This window comes from Urocitellus parryii, chromosome 9 (assembly GCF_045843805.1).
Source record: "Urocitellus parryii isolate mUroPar1 chromosome 9, mUroPar1.hap1, whole genome shotgun sequence".
NCBI lineage: Eukaryota > Metazoa > Chordata > Mammalia > Rodentia > Sciuridae > Urocitellus > Urocitellus parryii.
Window position 1 is genome coordinate 36329491 of NC_135539.1, and position 23364 is coordinate 36352854.

A 23364-nucleotide genomic window follows, 5' to 3' on the forward strand; every position below is an offset into this window, starting at 1 on the left:
TGCTTCTTGACCAAGAATGTGGCTACATTTTTTTTTTTTTGGTGGCCTCCACAGGATTGAATTTGGGGAATATTGCAACACCACTGGGCTGCCATATACTTCCCCTTTCTGAAGAGCTTGTTTTCCCCATATATCAACATAATTTGAGATGGAATAAGGAAGAGTGGGTGAGTTTTTGGTCTCAGACATGTCATCTTCCATTCATGTCATTTGCATATTTGTAGAGACAAAACTGACTTCAACTGACCCCAAGTTAAGTGGCTGTAAAGATGGGAATGGATGGGGACAATCTCACAATGAAATGAGCAGGATTTTCGTGACGGAGAAGGGGGAGAGGCTGGCTTGACCAGATGCTTAGTGGTTACGACCCATGGAATGAGAACAAAGTTAGCCACTGTGGGGAAGTAATACCCCCAAGATCCACTCGACCCCTTTTCTCTTCCTCTAGCAAGTAATGCATTATAATCTCACACTTCAAACTTGATCCACTATGAAAAATGCAAAATAAAAACTACATCAAATGTCATTTTGCTCGTGCTCTTCATAAGCTTAGGCAAGTGATTTTTTTAAAATGGGCAAACTCTTAAAAATTGCTCGTTTCTTTCACTTCTGTTTGTGCTGTTAATAATATCAATTTACCAAAAAGGTTAACAGAAAACCTTTTAAACATTTCATCAAATCAAACTGACCATTATTTATATTTACCCCTCCACCCACCAAAAGCTCAACTTTTTTTTGGTAATGGTTAAGATATATCTCAAATTCAGAAATTTGAAAAACAATTTGACAAAATATGAAATGGTACACATTAGCTTCTTTATTGAAGAGGCAGCTCAGACTCATATTATATATGCAAAAGTGTGGAATGACAAAATATGTAATGACCCTTTAACCTTTTCCTTAAAATATACATCAAGGTAAGCTTTAAGGACACCGTGTAGGAAATCTTAGTAGACACCTTTAAAACTACTATAGAGTATTTCCTACACAGAATTATGCAAAATCTACCATTTAATTCCTGTTATGTAGCATATTCACATACATTTAGAAAAATATCTTGAAAGAGTGAACTAGCCATTTGGTTTACAAAAAAACTTTTTATCAAAGTGTAATATACATGCAGAAAAATACACATCTTAAGTAAATAGCTCAGAACAGACATTCAGCACCCAGATTTAGAAACAATTATCAGCACCAGATAAACACCCCTATTAAACACTGGCTGAGGCTATGGATTTCTAACTGCATAGACAAATTTTGCCTGTCCTCATACTTTATGTAGCATCATGTAGTCTACTTGCATGTCTGGACTCTTTATTCAGAATTGTGAAATTCAGCAACATTGCTCTGTGGACTTAAAAGTTCAATCATTCTCAAAGCCCTACAGTATCTTGCTGTGAAAAAATACCACTTTATTCAACTTAATTACGTCTTAAGATAATTCTGGGGTTTCTTGCAGTTTCATAGTATGCATATTCAAGCATATGTCCTTTGGTGGACACACATGTGCACGTCTGCCTGACCTGGGTAAGGGCTTATACCCATGTTTAGCTGATAAGTGCCAACTTTCCAAAACAGTTTTTATCAGAGAGCAATTTCACTAGTAGAGTTCCTGTTGCTTACGTGCTTACTAAACCTCGTGCTTTCTCATGCCTTCAATTTTAACCATCTCAGAGGGTGGTAGTAGTAATATTATTTAAAATTTCCATTTCCCTGATTACTAACAAAGCTAAAATCTTTTCATGGTTACTGGTCATCTCTGGATGTTGTTTTTTGAGAAGCGAACAACCAGATCTTTTGCCCATGTTCCCCTTTGTTCCTTTATATTCCAAAGAAAACACCAGAAAGCCACAGGATGCAGGGCAAATCCTGTCCCCTGTGCTTGTGAATAAAGCTTTACTGGGAAACAGCTGTGCACGTTTAATTATGAAGTATATTTGGCTGCTTTCATACTAAATAGCAACTAACAAATAGTTGGGCAGGTATGACAAAGCCCAAAATATTTACTGATTCCTCATTTTTAAAAAAGTACCCATGCTTTTTCTACTCAATTGTCACATATATGAAGACACATATATCTTGTACATTTTAGTTTCCTATTCACCTTCGTAATGGTGTCTGATAACAAGTTCTTAAAGTTAGTATATTCAAATTAACAAAACTTTTATAGTTTAATGCTTTTGGATCTTAAGAAAACTTTGCTTAATCTAAGGCTTTAAGATTCTGAGGTCTTCTTAATAAAACATACATTTCACATTTAGATCTGTAACTATCCAAAACTGATTTCTCCGTTTTGTTAAAATTATGCAACTTGATGGGGAAAAAAACCATATATTGGAAAGAATAACCTTTTCCCCACTGTACTTCTCCATCATTTTTGCACAACTGTGTATGTATGGGTCTATTTCTAGAACCCCTATATTCTGTTCAGTTGGTGTTTTCTTTGTGCCAGTATCACACTATCATAATTCAATGGCTTTATAGCAGGCATTGGTACAAGGGAATAAAAATTCTCCAGTTCTGTTTTCCAAGACAGCCTTGACTACTATTGGCCCTCTTGACTGTTCATACAAACTTTCAAATTAGCTTGCTAATTTCCATTAAAGAACTTTCTAGGATTTTAAGATTGCACTGAATATGATTTAGGGAAAACTTTATCCTGAAATCTGCAAACAAAATATATCCCTCTCACTGTGCTATGATTTTTTTCCTAGATAAAAGTTCTTGAAAATGTTAAATTTTCCCTTAGGCACTTGAGGATTTTTTAAGTGGTATTGCTTTTAAATTTTTTATTTTATTTGCTGGTATAGTGAAAGAGAATTTTTGCAATATGACCTCAGGTTCAGGGACCTTGCTTGTTTTTTTTTTTTTTTTTTTCCCCAGAGCTGGGGATCAAACTCGGGACCTCATGCATGCTAGGCATGCACTCTGCCATTGAGCTACTTCCCCAGCCCTCAATTTATTAATTCTATCTCTCAGAATATTCTATGTGCAAAATCCCATTATCTGAAGAGGTTTTACTTCCCTTCCAATCCTTATGCCTTTGCTGTACTTGCCTTACTTTCCTGGCTAGGTCGTCCTACATAATGTTGAATAAAAATTTGTGACAGTGAATATCCTCATCTATATTTTCATCTTGGGAGAAAATTTCATTTTATCACTAAGTATGCTGTTTGTTGTAGTTTAAGTTACTCTTTATCCAATTAAGGAAATTCAATTGTATTTAGCCAAGATCATAGTGGATATTAATTTTATCACATTAATTTCCTACATACCAGACCACTTCATGTGATCAGTTTTTTTAAATTTCTTCTTCTTTATTTTTTTGGTGGTGCTGGGGTATTGAAACCAGGTCCTTATGCTTGCTAGGCAACAAACTACTAGTCATCTACTAGTAGATCCTCACTTTTGAATATTTAGCTACCTTGCATTCTTGGAGTATGACACTGCTAGGAATAAATTCATTTTCCAGAACAAATCCATCTCCATTTTGTTTGTTCAGGTGTGGGTCATGTGAGCACTATAAACAAGTTACAGAAATCCCTCCACACCTGAGGTTTTTGGGATCAATTACAGTTCAAAAACATTAAATGAAAAATTTTAGAAATAATTCCTAAGCTTTAAGCTGTGTAACACTCAGTGATCAACTTGCTCGATCATGCCTGGGAAGTGAATCATTGCTTTGTCCAGTGAACCACACTGCATATGCTACCTGCAGCCATCATGGTAATCACATAGACTGTTAGCAGTATCAAAGTACCTATAAGGGTTTGGTAGTATTCACTGTCTCAGGCATCTGTTCAGGATCTTGGAACATGTCCCCTACTACTATACTGGCAATTAGAGTGGAATTGTCACTATTGGCTTAGAATAATCAGGATTTACTATCTATGCCATATAAAAAAATAGTGGGTAGCCAAACACTTCTAGCAGGAATGAGGAAAGAACACTAAGTTAATGAACCAAAAATTGACTGCTAGAAACTCAGAGATTTGTTCTGAAATACTGGGAATAAGAGTAAAAACACAAAATGATGCCATATTTTGATGAGATAAAAATGTGGACAAAATTTCTGAATTACATAATACTGGCACTTGACATACCTCAAAATCTGTGGATTAGAAAACAAGAGTGGTATATGGGAGTTGGGATACTTTGTATATACGAACAGTGCAGTTTCTCTTTCACTGAAACTTCAACTCCAAATAATGAATGCATAGTTTATCAAGTGTTTTTAAATTTTCTTTTTTTTTTTTTTGCTCAAGTACAGTTGAAAACTACAAAAAATCACTCTCCCCTGTACTGATGAGGCAAGCATTCACTAAAATCCCACTTGCAAATTCATCTAAAGAATAGAAAATTACATACTTTTTTATTTTGTAACTATCAAATATTATCTCACTGACAATATGTCTTAATAGTACATTTTGCCATTCTAATACTCAAGAAATACTGACTTTTCATAAAATCACGCAAATCCAAACTTGCATAAAATTGCATAGAACTACCATTAAACTGCATTTTAAAACATGATAATAAATGCCACATATTTATTTAATGCTATTGTCCTCATGATCAATTAACTCTTAATGATTTTTAAACTTCATTTTATGCAATGAATTCAAAGCTGAGAGCTTCTGGTATCTTTCCTATAAACACCTGTTTCTACATTAGAAATATGGCTTTTGGCATTACAACTTCCAAGATAATGTTTTACACATTCATCATATTGACATATTTCTCCTTAGTATGATTCCCTGATATGTAAATACGCTTTAAATCCAAAATAAATATTAAATATTTGTAAAGTTCCTCCTCTGTATAAATTATCTGGTGTCCCATGAGCTGTATGGTCTTGCTGAAGGATTTGCTTTTGTTGTACTTTTAGGGATTCTTCTTTGAAAATTCAGATTAAAATGGATCTAGCAACTCAGTGCATTTCCCCATTCAGGAACATGAACACTCAGATGAACAATATTGGATTTCCCATATTTATTTTTCTAAAAATTGAGATTTTACTTCAGAGGTTTTCCACATCGAGTACATTCATATTCCCTCTTTTATGAATTCTCTGATGGCTATTGAAGGCTGATCTGTGGTGGAATTTTTTCCCACATTCATTACATTCATAAGGTTTCTCTCCTGAATGAGTTCTGTAATGTACAGTGAGGTATGACTTCTGAGAAAAGACTTTCCCACACTCATTACATTCATAGGGTTTCTCTCCTGAATGGCTTCTGTAGTGTACAGTGAGGTTCGACATCCGAGAGAAGACTTTCCCACATTTACTACATTCATAGGGTTTCTCTCCCGAATGAATCCGATGATGAATAGTCAGGTATGACTTCTGAGAGAAGAATTTTCCACATTCGTAACATTCATAGGGCTTCTCGCCCGTGTGTACTCTTTGATGTCTAAAAAGGGATGAGTTATGGGAGAAGGTTTTCCCACATTCATTGCATCCAAAGGGTTTCTCTTCTGCATGACCTCTGTAATGTATGGTGTAGTATGACAAATCAGAGAATGATTTCCCACATATATTACATTCATAGGTTTTCTCCCCTTTTGGAAGTGACTGGAGCTCACTGAAGGCTGAATTTTCAAGGAAGGTTTTCCCACATTCATTACATTCATAGGGTTTCTCTTCTAAATGGGTTGTATGATGATCAGTGAGACATGGCAGCTGAGAGAACTTTCCACATTCACTACACTCGTGAAGTTTCTCTTCTGTGTGTACTTTCCGGTGCCTAATGAAGGCTGAATTTAAATTGAAAGTTTTGCCACATTCAGTGCACTCATAAGGTTTCTCTTCTAAATGACTCCTATAATGTATGGTGAGGTATGATACCCGAGAAAAGAATTTCCCACATTCACTACACTGATAGGGTTTCTCTCCTGTGTGTGTTCTCTGATGTGTAATAAGAGTAGACTTTCGGTAGTAGGATTTCCCACACTCATTACATTTATAAAGTTTTTCTCCTGTGTGCGTTCTCTGATGGTCACTGAGGGCTGACTTACGGGAAAAGGACTTCCCACATTCGTTACATGGATATGGCCTCTCCCCTGAATGGTTTCTCTGGTGTAGGGTGAGATGTGTCTTTTGACAGAAGGTTTTCCCACACTCATTACATTCATAGGGCTTCTCGCCTGAGTGGGTTCTCAGATGCTGTGTGAGATGCAACTTCTGACAGAAGGTTTTCCCACATTCAGTACACTTATAGGGCTTCTCCTCTAAGTGTGATCTCCTATGTACAGTGAGGGTTCCCTTTTGACTAAAGGACTTCCCGCATACATTACATTCATAGGGCTTCTCTCCTGTATGAGCCCTCTGATGAATGATAAATTTTGACTTTTTGCAGAAGGACTTTCCACATTCTGTGCATTCAAAGGGCTTCATTTCCATCTGTGACCTCTGATAGGAATTAAAATTTGACATCTGGATGAAATCTGGTCCAGAATCATCCCATTCATAGGGCTTCTCCCCCATATAAGCTCTCTCGTGAGCAATGAAAACAGCTTCCCTGTCTAAGGCTTCCATGCACTCGTATTCAAAGGGTTTCTGCAGAATGCTTTCTTCACTTTGAGAACAGGTGTCCCCATTTTGACTGAACTCATAGGATTTTTCTCCATGACAACTTTTCCCACATTCATTACACTCATCAGTTTTCTTTCTGGCATAGCTTCCATCACTACTAATTAATTCTGAAATAGATTCTAAATTCTCCCCACAGGAAACACAACTGTGAGCATTTATGTCTGAAAGAACACAGTGTGTATCCACATAAGTTTCATCAAATGCATCTCCTCTGTCGTCCATCAGGGTTTGGCTGTGCACATCACCAGCTTGCCTTGAATGTTGGTCTTCATCTTCTTGGATTCTCTCTACTATGTCATCAATTTCCCAGACTTCTGAAAAGGAACAAGATTAAACAAACCATGTGAATCTGAACAACCAACCAACAAAATGGGAGCTGATTCTGGTTTTAGGGTCAATCTCCACAAATAAAAATAACCGAGTGTATATGTCTCTTTTTCTTTGTGATAGAAAATGCACATACACATAGGGGTGGGGTAGAAGGACATGGTGAAGGAAAAGGACAGGATAGGACTCAGTGCATTTAAAAATAAAAGGAATTAATTCACGTTAAATACAAGTACTTTATTACTATGTAGTATAATGTGTAAAACTTCAGTAATAAAGATGAAAGAAACTCAAGACATGATGAGCGAGAATAAAATCATTGAAAAAGTGCTAGAGTTAGACAGAAATGAAAGGCCTTAGAGCAAAAGAGGTCAGTGGAAGACAAGAACAATGTGAAGAATATATTCAAGTCTGGATTATGTTAAGAAGAAACAGATTATAATTTATGTTAAATTGCAAGCTGTCACTTCATTTCAATACTACAACTTACCTAGACCCTTCCCAAATCTTTGTCTTTCTACACTGCACATAAATCCATACAAACACTCTAAAAGCACCAGTTTCCTCATGTTTGGAGACAGTCCCATAACCAGGGATTAGAACAGTCTATGACACAAAACAAATGCTCATTAAGTTTAACCATTAACATTATTTGAATTTACTGGCATAAACTCCTCAAACCAATCATGTCCCTACCATAAGACTTCCTTAATTATCAAATTCCTAAGCTGCACCTAGGACATTAACAGGGATGACCATTTTAAAAAACTGGATACTCTATTTACTGACCTGAATGACTTTGAGAGGGGAAGTCATCTTCTATTGTCCATGGCTCTTCTCCCTGCTCCAATTTAATGATCACATTTGGTTTGGTTACATCATACCCTGTTAATAAGAAGTGAAGAAGGACTCAGACTAGCTGGCTGTCTTTAGAATCTATGCAGTGTAGGATAACTTGCCTCACAAGCTGCATAACAAAATGCCCCATATTTTTTACCTTATAAAAATTTTTTACCTCTCAATGGAGAAATAAAGTTACAAACATTCAACTTAGGCCCAAAAGGAAATAAAAGATCTTATTCAAATTCAAAGACAAAATCCTTAAATTGAAAGTGTTGAGAACATAAGCTGTCCTCACCCACAGAGACAAGGTTGCTGTAGTTCTCCAACATCACATCCCTGTATGTCATCTTCTCTTCAGGATCCAGATGCTGCCACTCCTCTTGAGTGAAGTCCACAGCCACATCTTTGAATGACACTGGCCCCTGCAGCGGCATCAAGTCAAAACTGGATGATGTGGAACAGAAACACAGAGACAAGATCTTCCCAAGCTCACTGGTAAAGTTAACTACAAACACTGTATACCTTATTTTATATTTTGAACTGTGAAAGAAATACAAACTTACTGGAAACACATTGCCTTTGAGTTCTTTAATATATAAGAAACAAAAAAAGCAAAATTAAAAAACAAGGTACAACCGAGTTCCCATTTTACCACTGAACTATCTGAGTTTTCAACAATACCATTCCTGCTCTCAAAAGGATGACAGCCTAATGAGGAGATGACTTGTACATAAACATGCATTTTGCTCCTTCTCACTTCCTTCTGTTTCCTTTGCTGGCTTGTCCTTCCCTTCTCCTGGACCCCTTCACGGTATAGCAACCGTGACACAGGCCCTGTCTCTCTCCTTCCCATCACTATTCTGCTGCTCTTGCCCAGTTCCACTCTTTGATCTTTTGCCTCTTTCATCTGCACAGCCAGCTACTTTTGGCCATCTGCAAAATGAAGTTGTTTACCTCTTTCACCTTATTTCAAAATCTCATTCTTGCAGTAATATGTACTTTTTGTTTGAATGAATAACCAAAGGTATTATAGAGTGATGTGTGCAAGTGGTGTAACAAAAGGAAATCAAACTATTTTTAAGTTTACGCTCTCAGATTAGGCTTTACAGATTTGGTTAATTTGAAGCCCCTAAGTATGAACCATGTAACTAAATTGAGATGAAAAGATGACGATGAAGTCTTAAATACCAATGGCAAAAACTGAAGCAGCATCAATGTTTAAAAGGTTGGTGTAGAACAGGCCAAAAGACACCAAGAAGGTCCTTTCCTAAGGACAGCTTTTGAGACAATAAGGGTCGACTGTAATTCAAGAGGGTAAAGTGAATGTACACAATTACTTTCCTGCCTCAAAAAGAAACAAAAAAGCCCAAGTCAAACAGAAAAAGAGATTCACTCTCCTAAGAGCAGTGGAACACAGAGGCTAGGAAATTAGGAATTTCTCCGAGGACATCTTTGAGGTCCAGAGAAGAGTAAAAGACAAAAAGAGCCTGGAGCCATGAGACACAACTTTATACAGAGGCTAATGGGCTGCAGCCAAAGCAAACAGCAGGTTCTCCAGTAGAGTCCTTAAGAATCTCCAAATCCATGGCAGGCCTAGGGCTCCTGTGGGTAGCATAGTGATTGGCTGAGTAGCTCACATGATGATCTGATTTAAGCACACTTACCAGCTAGATGAATGGTGGATCTGAGAAGAACCCTCTGGATATGGCACTACAGAGACATGGCAGGGTATATAATAACAGACGTCTGTCACTAGGACAACCATAAATGCACTGTCTAAAGAGAAAACTTCTGTCTGGGACAAATGATAAACATAGGATACTTGGAATATAAGTGCAATCCAAGATTATTCCAGGTAAACCAGTACATACATATTCAACTCTATCCATATTGGATATGGATTCTTTTTCCCTAAAGGCAGACTCTAAAAATATATTCTCAAAGCAACAAGGCTCAAAGTTCTCAAAGCAACTTGAGCAAATTACTTAGTACATAAAGACTGGATTGTTGAATTGCTTTAAAAACTCTCACGTAAGAAACTTGATTAACAAATGGGACACAAAATATATAATTCACAACACAAAACTGAGATCCAACAGGTTCAACATTTTCATAAATAAGGAACAAAGAGGATAAACAAAAGAAATAACTAAAGACAAAATTGAAAATGACACCCAGGCTGAGGAAACATGTAAGCCTTCTCATCAAAAGGGGCCTCTAATTTACAAACAAGAATACTGGGGAGGAAAATACAGAGATCCAGAAATTTCCTGATAAAATATCTTAAAATAGGTCTGGGGATGTAGCTCAGTGGAAGAGCACTTGCCTTACATGGGTAAAGTCCTGAATTTGATCACTAGCACTTCTAAAACAAAACGAAAAACCTAAAGTTTAAAAGTCCTAAAAGCCTTGAAATCCTAGTGACTTGGGAGGTTGAGGCAAGAGAACTGCAAGTTCAAAGCTAGCTTCAGCAACTTAGTGAGACCCTGTCTCAAATAAAACATAAAAGGCGCTGAGGTAAAGCATCCTGGGTTCAAATCCTAGTATGAAAAAATTCCTAAAATGTTATCAGGAAAAAAACACACTATTAATCCTGGTAACTGACATTCTACTTCTCATCTGATAGAATACAATGAAGAACTGCCCACAAATTTAAAAGAAAAATGTAAGATTTGGAACCTAGAACTGTACAGCAAGCCAAACTATTATTTAAGCCTGTGGGCACTTTAAAAGATACTTTCAGAAAAGCAAGACAATTTATTACCTAAGAACATAATTTCTTTAAAACACTCAAACCTTAGTGAAACATCAGCAAGCAAGGGTTTTCAGTGTTGTTGTAAGAAGCAGATCTGGGGGGCTGGGGATGTGGCTCAAGCAGTAGTGCGCTCGCTTGGCATGCATGTGGCCTGGGTTCGATCCTCAGCACCACATACAAACAAAGATGTTGTGTCCACTGAAAAAACTAAAAAAATAAATATTGAAATTCTCTCTCTCTCTCTAAAAAAAAAAAAAAAAAAGCACAGCAGATCTGGGGACTGCAAACATATAAAAAGGCAAGTACTCAGTGAACATGTTACATTCTATTATAAAAGATGCATTAACCCCAAATGGACATCCACCGGTGCAGCCACAACTATACAGGACCCCAGAATGACCCCCTAAGACAGCAAAGGTAGAGCTGCTACCTCAAGCAGAGCATCCAAGTTTATCCACAGGTAAGAAATTAGCTGACAAATTCTCTCATAGAAAGTAGATTCTTATGGAGTAAGTTATTCCAGAAGGCAGTGGTGCTGTGGGGGTTACAATAGACATCAACAGATAACATAAAATTATATACCAGTATCATTTGTCAATATAGCTAAAATAAAATGCTAATAAACAAAATCCAATACCAGGTTTAAAAAATATTATAATTACCAAAGAGGACTTATTTTAAGACTATAGGTTAGATAAGCATATAAAAAAACTATGAATATGGATTATAATACAACTAAGAAAACTTTTATATCTCCTGAAAAAGCCTGATAATACTTAAAATGCACACCTGATTTAAAAACTCAAGAAAATAGAAATCAATGGATACTAAAATCAACATTTATACACATACATTAAGACACAAGCATACTCTTATACCCTAATATGCACAGTATATACACATACACACATATGTATCAAACACAAGCACATGTATATACTACTAAGTTCACGCACATATATATAAATACACATACACATTTATGCTTCAGTCCTATCGGTACCAAAGTAAGGATCATTTAATGGGAAAACATACACACTCCCAGTAAAACCAGGAACAAGGTTAAATGCTCATTATCTCTAATTAGAGAAGAGAAAATAATTAGAGGAATACAACTGATTAAAACAAAAACTAATTCTATTTGCAGATGACATAAAAACTCAAGAGAATCACTGATGAAAACTTTAAAATACTCCTGAAAGACAGTGAAGTAGACATGAACAAATGAAATGTTTCTTGCTTTGGTGTAAGTAAATTTAATAATACAAAATTTCAGTTACCCTGTTATTTTATAAATATGAGATCTCAACAAAAAATATCAAAAAGCCTTTTCTTAAAAAGAAATAGCTTATGAATAAAAAAAATGGATATCTAAAAAAAAAAAAGCCTTTTCTTGGAACTAGACAAGCAGATACTAAGGTTCACATAAAGAAGGAAAAAAACTGAGAATAACTATGAAAATATTTAAAAAAGTTACAAAGGGGGCCTAACACTACTGGATTTCTGGATTTAAAACAATGCCTCTATGATTAAAATAGTTTGGTAGGGCTGGGGTGTAGCGAAGTGGCAGAGTGTGTGCTCAACACATGTGAGGCCCTGGGTTCAATCACCAGCACCAAAAAAAAGTATGGTATTAGTATATGAGATAGATCAATTAAAAATAAAATAAAAATTTTAAAAAATATAAAAATAAAAAAATCATGGTTACGTGATAATGAGAACATCTCAAACCACTGAAGCAGAACTGATTTTTAATAAATGATGCTATGGCTGGGTGTGGCCTGGGTCCCCCAAAAGTCCATTTTGATTATAATCTTGGTCCTATTATCGTGACACTATTGGGAGGTAGTTGAATTTTGAGAGGTGGGACCTAGTGAGTTCTTAGGTCACTGGAGATCAGAAGACACAGTGGGACTCCAGTCTCACACATTTCCCATTTGGTGGCATAAGCTCTTTCACACAAGCACCTATACCATGATGTGATGTAGCCAAAAACGAGCTAGTGCCAGCATCACACCTTGGTCCTGCAAAACTGTGAGCTAAATAATAAATGACTTTTCTCTTTATAAGTTGGTTACCTCCAGTATTTCTAAGGTTGACAATAAAATGAAAGACAAGTGATAACCATTTTGACATGGATTAAACTGCACTCATACCTTACACCAACCAGGCGAGTGATCTAAGTGTTAAAAAAAAAAATACCAAAAAAAATAAGTGAATTTACTAAAGGAGAAAAATGGAAGTATACTATTGTAAGCTTCTTATATTTTTAAGTAAAATGGTGTATTTCTATAAGATAAACTATTGATAAAATTGCACACCATAAATTCTAAAGCACTTATTAAAGTATCAAAGCAGTATTATAGTTAATACCCAACAAAAGAAATAAAATGGGATAGTAAAATATAATCAAGGGGCTGGGAGTGTAACTCAGTTGCATATCACTTGCCCAGCACCCATAAGGCCTTGGGTTCAACCCCTCGCACTGCAAACAAAACAAAACCCCAGTCAAAAGGAAGATTAAGAAGAAAAAGGAAACAATACACGGCAAATAGAAAACAGACAATAGACTATAACTTAACCAGACACAGCAATAATCACATTACATGTAAATGGTCTAAACGCCCCCAATTAAGAATTGTCAAAATGGATAAAAAGAAATAAGGTCCAACTCTAGGTTACCTGTAAGAAATACACTTTAAATATAAAGACAAACAGGTTAAAAGTAAAACAATAGATAAGATATACCATGCCAACATTACTATAAAGTGGAGCTGGGGCTGGGGCTCAGTGGCAGAGAACTTGCCTTGCAAGTGTGAGGCACTGGGTTTGATCCTCAGCACCACATAAAAATAAATGAATAAAGATATTGTGTCCATCTACAACTACAAAAATATTTTTAAAAAGAAAGAAAGCCAGCCAAAGTGGCTTTATAAATAACAGATAACGAACATTTTACAGCACAAAACATTGCCAGAGGTAAGGAAGGCCATTTCACAATATCAAAGAGGTTAATTAATCAAGGACATAAAAATCTTGAAGGTGTATATATCTAATAAAATACATTAAGTGAAAACTGATAGAACTGCAAAGAGAAATAGACAAACCCCAGTTGCAGGAGGAGATATCATGTCCCCTTGCACAATCAGTTAGGATAAAAATGCCCCATTCACAATAGCCTCAAAAAACATAAAATACCTGGGAATCAATCTAACAAAAGAGGTGAAAGACCTCTACAGTGAAAACTACAGAACACTACAGAAAGAAATTGAAGAAAACCTCAGAATATGGAAAGATCTCCCATTCTCCTGGATAGGCAGAATTAATATTGTCAAAATGGCTATATTAACAAAAGCGTTATACAGATTTAGTGCAATTCCTATTAAAATCCCAATGACATTCTTCATAGAAACAGAAAAAAAAAAACAATCATAAAACTTACTTGGAAAAAGAAGAGACCCAGAATAGCCAAAGCATTTCTTAGCAAGAAAAGTGAAGCAGGAGGCATCACAATACCAGACCTTAAACTATACTACAGAGCTATAGTAAAAATAATGGCATGGTATTGGCACCAAAATAGACATGTAGATCAATGGTACAGATTAGAGGACCAGAAATAAACCCACATAAATACAGTTCTGTTATACTAGACAAAGGTACCTAAAACATTCACTGGAGAAAAGATAGCCTATTCAACAAATGGTGCTGGCAAAGCTGGAAATATATATGTAGCAAAATGAAATTAAACCTCTCTCTCTCACCCTGCACAAAAATCAACTCAAAGTGGATCAAAGACTTAGGCACTAGAACAGAGACCCTGTACCTAACAGAAGACAAAGTAGGCCCAAATCTTCACCATGTCAGCCTAGGATCTGACTTCCTTAATACGACTTCTAAAGCGCAAGAAGAACGAAACAGACATTGTTATTATATGACTGCATGACCAATGTGATTCTACAACATGTACACTCGGAAAAATGAGGAATTATATCCCATCTATGTTTGATATATCAAAGTGCATAAATGCATTCTACTGTCATGTATAACTAATTAAAACAAATAAAAAATTTAAAAAAAGAACACACTGGTTCATGATAACCAAACAAAAAAGCATGCTGCTCAGGAGCCTACCCAATACATTGAAAACATTTTTTTCTGTATCAACCACTTAACTAAAATGGAGAAATGTTTACTTTCAGAAAATTATTCTAGCGGATAAATGAAGAAATGGTAGAATTAATGGGTTACCATCCTGCCTTCCCTAGTGAATTACTGGATCATGACAATCAACATCAATCAGTAGATGCTAAACTTACAAAAAGGATAGAATAGAAGGACAGGATGTGCCTCTAGAGGGACACAAATGCTCAAAGAACTAAACATAAATCTGATTGAACTTCCAGATCAAACCAACACTTTTACAAGGCATACAAAGAATTTTAAAAATGTGTTAAAAGTAAAATGATGGCAACACATTCCCAACTGGGAAACTGAGGATAAACAACCCACTTTCTAAGAAAAACAAATGGCAAACGATAACACAAGAAACATATTAAGGAAACTACTATTGAGAGACTTAAAAGACTTATCAATCAATCAGCATGGAATCTACCTATATTCTGAAAAAAACAAGCAAATCAAAAATATTGTTGGGAAAACTGAAATTCTGAACACTGGATATTATATACTAAAAAAGAATGGCATTGTAGGTAGTCTCTAACCCTTGTTAAAAAGACTCCTTATAATTTAAAGAAATACTTACAGATGATTTTTTTAAGCCCAAAGAAGGGAAACACCATTAAAAAAGTATCAATCAGTTTGGAAGTAACAAATATCAAAGCAGATTAAGAGTCATAGTGGATAAGAACTGGAAAGGCTGCTGGATTTGACCATAATTAAATCTCCAGCATTCCTTCCTCACAGATTCAGGAAAGTGGTGAGGATGCAACCAAAACACTCAAAAGGGAAATGTGAGTGGGAAGTAAAAAAAATCTTTATAAGATAATTATTTTTATATTGTTTGCTATGCAACCAAAATGGACTTACAGAAATATTTCAAGAATGATCAGCTCATTCCCCATGATTTAGGTTCATCTGTAGTTTAAAAGAGTAAAAGCAGAAATGTGTCTACTTAGCTCAATACTTTGGTCCCTGGGAAGTTATATGACCAAGTTCTCCGTGGGCAGCTGGCCATCTGCTGACACAGCCAACAAGTAAGTCAGCATTGCAATGATTTAATGGTTGTTATTAGGAAAGCTATCCACAATCATATCAATTTTAGCAATGAAATTTTTTTCTGAGCCATAAGAAATCGTTAAAAGCTACAAGTAACAAAAATGGATTCTTATACTGATGTAAATGCTGCAATGGATATTGTCCCTATGGCTGTCAAGAACATCTGAGCCACGTTTGTGGCTTCATTACCTTCATTAAAGTATCACATTACTTACACATTAAGTCCCTGACAGAAGAGTCTCAGTGCTGATCTGCCGTCTTTTATTGATTTCTATATTTCCATTTTAAAGTACAAATTCTTAAAAACCTAAGATGCATTACAAAGGAAAGTGAAAGAAAATATACACAGAAAACTCACCTGCAATTTGTTCATTTTCTGCTGCTCTTGGAAAAGTGTAGAGATTGTTGATGGTGGACCTAAGGGAGGAGAAGCAGGTCATTGAAGACAGCAGTTACCTGGCCTGCACAGGTAGGAATTACCTGTATGAGAACCTTGAAATTAAGCTCAATGAAATCTGATCCCTGAACTCTCAGAAGAGAAAAAATGGGTGAGAGGGAGGAAGCATACACTTGTACCTTTCGAATTCCAATGTGATCAAGTGGTAATTAGACGACTTAAGATTCTCAATGATGACGGGGCTGGGGTTGTGGCTTGGTGGTAGAGTGTTTGCTTAGTACATTCGAGGCCCTGGATTCGGTCCTCAGCACCACACATAAATAAAAAATATAAAGGTGTTGTGTACAACTAAAAAATAAATATTTAAAACAAAGATTCTCGGGCTGGGGATGTGGCTCAAGCAGTAGTGTGCTCGCCTGGCATGCGTGCGGCCCGGGTTCGATCCTCAGCACCACATACAAACAAAGATGTTGTGTCCGCCGAGAACTAAAAAATAAATATTAAAAAAATTTCTCTCTCTCTCTCTCTCTCTTTAAAAAATAAAAATTGGGGGATAGTAGGGGTTAGGAAAGGTAACAGATCAAGACAGTCACTAATATGCCATTATGTAAAAATGTGAGTATGTAACAGATGTGATTCTGCCATCTGTATTTGGGGTAGAAATGGGAGTTCAAAACCCAATAGAGTCAAATGTATGAAAGATGATTTATCAAGAGCTCTGTAATGTTTGGAACAATCAATAAAAAAAATAAAAATTAAAAAAAGATTCTCAATGGTGAACATAAACATTGACTCCTTTGTCAGCCTGACACAGGTGGGGAAAAAAAAAATTCCCCTTAGAGTACTCATGTGTCTTATTGTCTCTTTAATTTTTTAAAAAGCAAACAAGCCACAGGTATTGAGAATCTGACCTTTCCTCATAAATGGAAGCTACAGAGAAATAAGGAATCTTAAATAATAATTTAAAAAGGTGGGGGGAATCTCATGAAAACAGAAGGGAGAACACTGGAGTAAAGGAAGGGAATCAAGTGGGAGGAAGGAAGGAGAGGAGAGGGAAGGAATTGTAGAATGAAACAAACTACATTATGTTCATGTGGCCAGGGAGAAGACATGTCTTGCAAAAAGGGTGCAAGGGGGTCCCAGAATGAAGGGAGAATTTGACTCAGGACCAGTGGGATTCTTCGCATACAGCATGCAGTCATAGGAATAAACAGAAGTTCATTTAGGAAAGTGGATACATATTTAAGGGAGAATGGGGGTAAAATTAAGAGTTACCTTTGGGATAAAGCAAGGAATATACATGCAAGGGAGGATGCAGGTTATTTCCAGAGGAGGAGACAGCAACTTGTTGATAAGGGCTGTTATATTTATAAAGGAATAGTTGCTAGAGTCTGGACTAGAAGTAAGATCGAGCTACATAATTTCATGAAGGTTTTCCCTGCATTAATAGCATGGGCTAAGAGGATGTTGTTCAGGAGTTGCAATTATTTATGGATGCTTTCTGCATTTCCATGGTTTACGGGCACTTCCTTTGAGACTCAGTATCTCTCTCTTTATTCATGAATTACTATCTCATGAGTATGCACATAACACAACGAATTCCACTTTTATGTACATCTCTAATGCACCAATTAAAAAAAAAAAGCAGAAGGAAAACCAAAAGAGTAGAGGAAGTGTGGGAGGATGGGGGAGTGGGAATAGAGTAGTACTTGGGATTGAAATGGAGTAAACTATGTTATATTCATTTACTTATAGGTCAGAGTAAACTCCGCAATGATATATATGATGCACTATTTCTTTTTTTTGGGGGGGGGGTAGCAGGGATTGAACTCAGGGGCACTTGACCACTGAGCCACATCCCCAACCCTATTTTGTATGTTATTCAGAGACAGGATCTCACTGAGTTGCTTAGAGCCTGGCTTTGAACTTGCAATCCTCCTGCCTCAGCCTCCCAAGGCCTTGGGATCACAGGCATGTGCCACCATGCCTGGCTTCGTGCACTAACTTAAAAAAAAAAACAAAAAACTAGGATACAGTAGACAGAACGTTGGCTTGAAAGTTTGACTACTATTAAATGCAATCCTATCAACAAACCCCATGACCTTCATCAAGTCATCCACCATGTCAGGCACAAAGCCTTCCTCTACCAACCAAAGAAGTAAGAGATTTTTCCTTTGCTGCATTATGATTCTTCGAGGGCGAGGGGGAACTCAACACAGAACTGAGGTGCCCATGGAGGTTTACTGACACACTGAGACAGAAGCGTTGAGAGGAGGAAGGGGAAGATGGGGTGCAGATATAAGTCGCAGTTGAGGCCGGTGTCCATGTGTCCTTCTAGATCTTCCCACAGAGCGCGGAAGACCGTGCAACCCGCCTTGGCCCCACCCAAACCGAGAAACCGCTAAACCCTTCTGTGCCCCCCGCGCTAATGTCCACCACGTAGTGGCTGCACCTAAGGTCCGCTCATAGCGGCGAGCAAAACCACGACTGCCTCTTCTGAGGTTGTGCAGCTTCGGTCCCGCGACTCCCCGAGGGCAACAGAGCGCCGGGAGGTTCCAGCTGGCCGCTGCTACGCCCCGCCCGTCGCGCTGCCCCTTGCCAGGCCCTTCGTTTTCTGAAAGGCCAGAGCTGGGCCTACAGCACAAGTTGAGGCCGCGCCTCCCTGCGGGGCCCAGACCCGCCCCCTCAGGACTCACCGTCCCGCGAGCGCCGGCCTGGCTGCCAAGGAAGCCACCGCCCGCCCGGGTTCCGCTGCCCCTTCGCCGCCGCTGCTGCCCGGCCAACAATCGGGCCCAGCGCCGCGGGCTCGGCAGTCGCGCTCGAGCCTCGGCCCGGACACTAGATCACACAGGCACGCACACTTGACGCCAGCCCGTCCGGTCGACGTGCACCCCACAGGTTCCCAAATCCTCGCCCACCCGAGGGCACAGCCTGGGAACCCGGGCGGCGGTCACCTGGATGGACAGGAAGCCAGGCGAGGCCGCGGCGAGGCGCATGCGTGAGCACGCACACAGGGAGAACTGCACATGCGCAGGACGCCGCCCGAAGCCCGCGGGACCCCTACTCGGACTCTATTTCCCAAAAGTCTGCGCGCCGCCGGACTTAGGGAACGATGCAAAGGTCTCTGCCTCGTCCTGCGGTTAAGAGTTGCTGTGCTAAGAGTCCTGGCCGCCGCGAACCCCGCGCTCGGTTTCGCATTTGTCTCCGGTCCCTTTCGGCTTCTAGCAGCGGGTTGAGTGGTTGGTCCCGGGAGCCCAGGTTCTCTCTTCCTCAGAGCCTTCGGTAGGGACCCAAGTTCTGACAAACCGAAGAAGGTGTGTCCTGCAGAAGTTTTTCAAAGGCTAGGCTACAGCAGATGTCCAGCGGTGCTGTCCAAGGAAGGGAAAGAAGATATAAACCGTAGCTTTTCCAGATCGCACAAGTAATGTGCCCAAACTGCAAAAAGACAGCGCACACCAACTGAAAGGAACCACCTGTGACTGTGCCTGTCCGAGAAGATCACGTTTAGAGTTAGGTACAAATGTCCGTCCTCGAAAAGGAGACCATAAGCACAATGGGTTCTCACTATTTTTGGCTGAAATAATGCAACAGTTCTCTGGCCTAATTGGTTCTTAAAAGCTGGTGGGGGAAGTAGTAAAAACAAAATCTGCCAACCCAGGAATTCCTCTGCACAAATGCAGAAAGTGAAGACAACCATTTTAATCCCGAGGAAGCACTGAGCCAGACTGTGATGCGCATCCTAGGCGAACCACTAAGGAGACTGCAGGAGGACGCCTCGCCTTTCTAATACCAAGCAGGGACCCTCCAGCCCGCGCACCCGGCTCAAGATAAACTGCAGCTGGTCCTGGGTGAAAGCACTTGTCTCACCGTGGGCTCGCCATTGTCACAGGACTCATCCTGAGTTCATCTGGTAATCGAAGTGGTGGTCCGAGCTCTTGCCTTTATCCCAACGAAAAGCAAAACTTCTCACATCTCTATGACAAGCAGGTAGATACAGGTCAGAGTAGGGTGCCTGCACCAAACTCCCAAGGTGACAGGGACATAGTGTCGCTGTCTTCCTCAAGGTTTACATCTTAGAGAGATGACTCAGGCCTAGGAATGCATTCCTGGCTGGAATGCTGGCAAGCAGCTTATACCACTTTTTAAAAGATTTAGATGTGAATCAAAGGGAGACAGGAAATATTTCTAGGATCAGTTCTCTAAAGGAAAACCTCTGCAAAAGGAAGAGAGACAGTCTCTACCTTTTGTCAACAAACAAAATGTAATCTTTTATTTATTATTTATTAAGTTCTCAATTTACAGTGCTAAGGATGGAACCCAGCTCAGCCAGCACTCTTCCACTGAGCCACACACCCAGTCCCATCTTAAAAACAAAAGAAAACAAAACAAAAACCTATAAGATGCAAATAACAATGTCCAAGAATATGGTAAAAGTAAAGGCTAAAAATAATATATTCAGGATAATGAACACAATGTATTTTAACATAAAGATGCACTTTCACAAGAATATTTTAAATAATAAATCCATGTATGTGATAATTACAAAGTACTCCAGAATTCTTTTAACCTTTAAAAAAATTTTTTAAGTTGGAGTTGGATACACAATATCTTTATTTATTTGTATGGCACTGAGGATCGAACTCAGTGCCTTATACATGCTTGAAAGGGGTGCGCTACCCCTGAGCTAGCCCCGCCCCCTTTTTAAACTTTTATTTATTTTCATGCAGTGCTGACCTAACCCGTGTTAGGCAAGCGCTCTACCTTTGAGCTACACTCCCAGCCCCATCCAAAAAGTTTTTTAAAAGGAAAATTACAATATAAAAAAATATGATGTGCACTTAAGATAGGGCAAAAATCAAATCCCACATTCTCCAGCAGGTTTTTGTCTCTGTAGTGTTGGGTAAGTCAGGTAAGCTTTCCTTCTTGACCTGTAGTTGTAGGTCATTAAGTAGGTAATGACTGGTGTCAACCACTTCAGTCTCAGCACCTGCCACCAGCCACCTGGATGAATAAGGCAAACATTTGACCCCACTCCAGTGCCTCCTTGAGCCAACAAAGCACCCCTGCACTCTGCACATCAATGCAGGTGTGTCAGATGGTGTAGAAACATAGGTCCTTGTCCAGGAGCTAGATAGAATAGGGATCCACATGGGATGAGGCAGCTGGGAACCAAGATGGGGAAGCAGGTCAGAGTAAGCAATGGGAATGAAACCCAAGCTCTGGAATGAGGGTTTCCAGATGTTTGCTTGCAGCGGAGAGGAGATGGAGAGGGGCTACCTTTGTAAAAAAGCTTCAGAGCAGGTGAATTTGGGGGCTCCAGCAGCAGACCCAAGCTTCAGCTCCAGCTGTCACTTATGCTATGTGACTAGGGCAACTTTCTGAGCCCAGTTCTCTTATCTAACAAAAGACGGACAAAGAATGAATCGAACAACTTATCTCTCCCAGCATTCCTTCCAGACAGGGTTTAACATTATTCTGGCTGACAAAGAGAGATTTGCAAGGACCAGCTCCATGATCACAGAATAATCAAAAGGGTGAATTTGCAACTGAGGGACAATGAAAGCATAATGGGTGTATATTTACATCTGTATGTCAGCACGTCTAGCCTTTCATTTTGTCTTTAGACTGAAAATATTCTTTCATATGGATGAAACACATTTTTTTACCTATTCATCCACTGGAGGCCATTGGTGTGGTTTTCCCTCTTTGGCAACCGTGAATCATGCTGCTGTGAACGTATGTGTACAGATCCTTTGGATACCTGTTTTCATTTCTTTGGGGATATATATGCAGGAGTAGAATTGCTGGATCACAGGGGGAGTCTGTTTAACTTGTAGGGGAGCTACCAAACTGTTTTCCACCATTTATATTTCCATGGGAAATCTTAAAGGAGTTTTAGTTTCTCTCTTTGTCAACATTTGTTATTTTCTATTTTGGTTATCATAGCCATCCTTACAGCTGTGATGTGGTTTCTCTTGGTGGTTTTGGGTTGTATTCCTAAATCAATCTTGGTTCCTGCTTGCAAAGGATTTGCCTCATCAGAGATAGCAACTTATTTCATTATTTTTAGCATTAACTTCTATTAAATTTAAAATTTTTCTAGTATATAATCTATTTTCCAAACAAATTGGCAAATAGTCTCTTTTATTCATAGACTTGTGACATAACATATATCCCCACCTATTATTATAATTCTTCATGATACTTGGTTTTATTTAATTTGTTATCTGGCATTAAATGTCACAAAAAATCTCTGACAATTTCTCCATTTTTTAGGGTTAGCACTTGTATTTCAGATAACCTTTGCCAAATTGTATACAAAGAAACCCACTGGTAAGACCATGAAGCTATAATTAGTATCTGTTGAACAATGTTTGTTTAACTGATTTTGCATGGATTTGTGAAATGGATCCAAATTTCTAAGCTTCTGTTATTCAGCCTCCTAAACTCAGATTCAAACCTTCCCTGGACTTGCCTCATGGAGCAAAGGTGATGGATTTAACCAGGTTCAATTAAAGATCAAACAATTGGGAATTAGACTGTCTATAATCTATTACTTCTGTAGAAAGTCTTATTTCCTATAGTCATCTGCTTTGCCACAAACCTCGCCACTTTGCAGAGAAGCAGCTGAGGTAAGTCCAACACTCTACCCACATGCTTTGTAAAGCAGGAATCAAGAAAAATGACATATGCTTATTGGACAGAAAAATGTTTCAATAGCTAGAAAAAAACATCCTGAAGGAGACTGCACACATGCACAGCTGCAGATGCAGTTCCAGCAGCTCACACCACTAGTAATACCAGCTGGACCTGAACCACTGCTGATACACCTCATTTTGGTTACTTGCATTATACAATACTGTTTGGCAGGTATTTGACCTGGAGAGCAGATATTTTTAGCCAATCTCAATAAGACAATTTAGGCTGATTGACAGGCAACACTTCAAAAAATAGCAATTTTTAATCTAAAAATCTTCAGTTAATTTCTGGTAAATTTTAAATGAGGATGCACTAGGTATAGTAGTATGGATCAGGAGTGTCCCCAAAGGCCCATGCATTGAAGGTTTGGTCTACAGCCTGGGGTGCTATTAGGAGGTGGTAGAGCTGAGAGTGGTGATGCACACCTGTAATCCCAGTGGCTTGGAAGGCTAAGGCAGGAGAATCGTGATTTCAAAACTAGCCTCAGAAAAAAGCAAGGTTCTAAGCAACTCA

At 38.5% G+C, this 23364-nt stretch overlaps 1 protein-coding gene across 4 annotated transcripts; it reads right to left on the reverse strand.

The window, feature by feature from the left end:
- Positions 1-834: 834 nt before the first annotated feature.
- Rbak (RB associated KRAB zinc finger) lies at positions 835-19121 on the reverse strand. 4 transcript variants are annotated; one of them, XM_026407186.2, is made up of 5 exons: positions 18849-19121; positions 16114-16172; positions 8061-8187; positions 7712-7807; positions 835-6909 (listed from the first exon to the last, which is right to left on the reverse strand). In XM_026407186.2, the coding sequence occupies exons 2-5, from the start codon at positions 16126-16128 to the stop codon at positions 5021-5023; spliced, it is 2127 nt and encodes a 708-aa protein (XP_026262971.2). In that variant the 5' UTR covers positions 16129-16172; positions 18849-19121; the 3' UTR covers positions 835-5020. The 4 variants fall into 4 exon arrangements, with proteins under 4 accessions (XP_026262971.2, XP_026262972.2, XP_026262973.2 ...); XM_026407187.2 differs by having other exon boundaries at positions 8061-8209; XM_026407188.2 differs by lacking the exon at positions 18849-19121 and adding an exon at positions 9430-9475 and having other exon boundaries at positions 16114-16166.
- Positions 19122-23364: the final 4243 nt, after the last annotated feature.

What these genes read in the sequence shown, in the direction of transcription:
- Rbak (XM_026407186.2), bottom strand. An exon ending in CAGCAACCTTGTCTCTGTGG is followed by an intron (nt 7,808 to 8,060) that starts GTGAGGACAGCT and finishes TCTTATTAACAG; the next exon opens with GGTATGATGTAACCAAACCA. An exon ending in CCCCTCTCAAAGTCATTCAG is followed by an intron (nt 6,910 to 7,711) that starts GTCAGTAAATAG and finishes GTTCCTTTTCAG; the next exon opens with AAGTCTGGGAAATTGATGAC.